The sequence below is a fragment of the Lipophrys pholis genome (assembly GCF_963383615.2).
Source record: "Lipophrys pholis genome assembly, contig: SCAFFOLD_596, whole genome shotgun sequence".
Lineage (NCBI taxonomy): Eukaryota > Metazoa > Chordata > Actinopteri > Blenniiformes > Blenniidae > Lipophrys > Lipophrys pholis.
In genome coordinates, this window is record NW_028291963.1 from 17,501 (window position 1) to 20,180 (window position 2,680).

The window sequence follows — 2,680 nt, forward strand, 5'->3', positions numbered from 1 at the left end:
CTAAAAGATGGCGGCCAATGGAAGCTATCAGTATTCGGCGCATTTAGAACTAACAGTTAGCGACATGCTAACTAGCCTAGCATAACAGATTCCTCCAGTTTGTTCTGTAAACATAAAACGATGTAAAAAAAAAAAAAAAAAGAAAAGAAAAAACTTTGTACGATTGAAGGATTAGCTTAGCATGAGAGGGACAAAGTGGACAGCAGCAGGTTGAAGGAAGGACGGAAGTCGGCGGCTGAGTCCCGGAGGTTTTATTTCTCCTCTCGGCGGCCATTTTGGCCACAGAGCGGTTCGTTGCCGTAGCGTAGCCTAGCGTAGCACGGCGCAGCGGAGCATGGCGCAGCGTAGCACGGCGCAGCGTAGCCTAGCGTAGCATGGCGCAGCGTTCACACCTGGTTTTAAGCATTATTAAAAATACAAACTTCTACCGCCGTTAAAACCGCTAATCGCTTCAACCCTGGGTGGGGAAGAACAGAGGAAGAGGAGGAGGAAGAAGAGGAGGTGGAGAAGAAGGAGGAAGAAGAGGAAGAGAAGGAGGTGGAGGAAGGGGAGGAGGTGGAGAAGGAGGAAGAGGAGGAAGAAGAGGAAGAGAAGGATGAAGAAGAGGAAGAGAAGGAGGAAGAAGAGGAGGAGGTGGAGAAGAAGGAGGAAGAGGAGGAAGAAGAGGAAGAGAAGGATGAAGAAGAGGAAGAGGAGATGGAGAAGGAAGAAGAGGAAGAGAAGGATGGAGAAGAGGAAGAGAAGGAGGAAGAAGAGGAGGAGGTACAGGAGGAAGAGGAGCAGAATGAGGAGGAAGAGGAGAGAAAGAAGAGGAAGAGAAGGAGGTGGAGAAGGGAGAGAAGGGAGAAAAGGAATAGGAGGAGGAGGAAGATGATGGGGAGGTGAAGAAGAGAAAGGGCAGAGGGGAAAAAAGGAGATGAGGGATGAAGGGAGGGAGGAAAACGAGGGCAGGAAAGATGGATCTCAGGAGAGGAAAAAAGGGTTGAAAAGAGGGATGTGTGCAAAGGGTAAGAAGAAAGAGGGATGAAAGAGTGGAGGATGAGGAGAGAAACAACAGAAAAGGAGGGATGAAGAGAGGGATGGGGGAAAGAGGGGAGTGAGTGACAGAGGCCAGGGAGGAGGACGAGTTGGGGGAAGAAGAGAAAGAGGGACACTGGGAGGGAGGGAGGGAGGGAGTGAGGGATGGACAGATGGAGGAGTGGGACCCCAGAGACGTGTCATTCATCACACTACCATGCAATCTGCACTCGTTCTCTGCAGGTCTTTTTCCTCCTCCTCCTCCTCCTCCTTCTCTTCTTCCTCTTCTTTCGTTCCCGTCATTTCATTTTTCTTCCCCCCCTCCCGATTTTCTTCTGCTCAGCGCTTTTGGCGTCGTTTTTTAGGTTTCCCCACTTCCTCTGGCGACAACCATCCTTTCTTCCCCTCCATTTTTTACTCCCTCCCTCCATCGCTCTCCCTCCTTTCGCACTTTCCGTGGCGTCGTCTCTTCTTTTAACTCGCTCGCAAACGGAGGAGAGAAAAGGACATGAGTGGAGAGATGGACAGAAGGAGAGGAGTGAAAAAAAGAGGAGAGGAAAGATAACAACGGATGATGGAGGACAAACGGTGACTAAACGACTGCTTCAGGTGCAAACGCAGTTTTGTTTCACAAGAGGTTCAAGGGAAAATGCAACTTTTTGAAAAAAATGTTCCATGATGAGTCAAACGCAACTTTTTGAAAATGTGTCTCAACGAGGCAAACCCAACTTTTTGAAAACGTTCGGCCTCAACAGGGAAAATGGAACTTTTTGAAAATGTTCCACGATGAGTCAAATGCAACTTTTTGAAAACGTGTCTCAGCGAGGCAAACCCAACTTTTTGAAAACGTTCCGCCTCAACAGGGGGAAAACGCAACTTTGTGAAAAATGCTCAGATCGTGTCTCTACAGAAACGGGGGAAATGTACCAGTTTCATGCTCCCGTCTCAACGGAGGGGAAACTTTTCGAAAACAGCGTTTCCGCCGTTGCCTTAGTGAAAGTGAAACTCTTAAACGAAATGCCTTTTCACACTATGAACTGGGGCCGAACAGAAACTCCCTCAGCCTGGCGGGAGTTTTGAAAACACTGCGTAGAGGAAGTGGAGACGGGCGAGCAACTTTTTTTTCCAAAGTTTACCCAGATCTCCATGGAAACCAAGGCTTCGCGGTCTTACCAGTGTGGGACAGCAGGTTGGGGGACAGCAGGCCGGGGAGGCCCGGGTGGAGCAGCCTGGGGCTTTCCTGGAGCCCCGATCCAGAGCAACGCTTGGGCGGACGGCCTGGCCGAGAGCTGCAGGGCGGGAGAGAGAGAGAGAGAGGGAGGAGGGAGAGAGGGATGGAAAAAGAGAAGGAGATACGTTACTACGGAGTGAGAATCAGATTGAGGCGGGGGAGGGGCGGCGGCACCGCGGCGGCTGGTAAGTGGCCACGCTCAGGTCATCTGACATCGATCTGGATACGAGATATAGAACCAATGATGCAGCGGAAAAAGTGAGAGAATCCGCCCGAGTGGCGCGGTCCAATACTCCGCGAGTCGTCTTGTGACGAGGCGGGAAGAAGAAACAGCAGCTTGCTCGGTGCCGATTGAGAAAAATCCTCCAGATGTGTTCTTCTAGAGACGTTAGCGGCTTCACTTTGAAACTCGCTGGCATAAAGTCACCAACA

General features: G+C 50.6%; 1 protein-coding gene across 1 annotated transcript in view; it reads right to left on the bottom strand.

Moving 5' to 3' along the window:
- The window catches only part of LOC308128336 (dachshund homolog 2-like), a gene marked incomplete at both ends in the record, with an annotated part of 19,701 nt that extends 17,238 nt beyond the window's left edge, over positions 1-2,463 (bottom strand). Inside the window, 2 exons of the mRNA XM_080494042.1 lie at positions 2,191-2,306; positions 2,423-2,463. Of these exons, the coding sequence (XP_080350168.1) occupies positions 2,191-2,306; positions 2,423-2,463 (157 nt within the window). The remainder of the gene's footprint in view (positions 1-2,190; positions 2,307-2,422) is intronic.
- Positions 2,464-2,680: the final 217 nt, after the last annotated feature.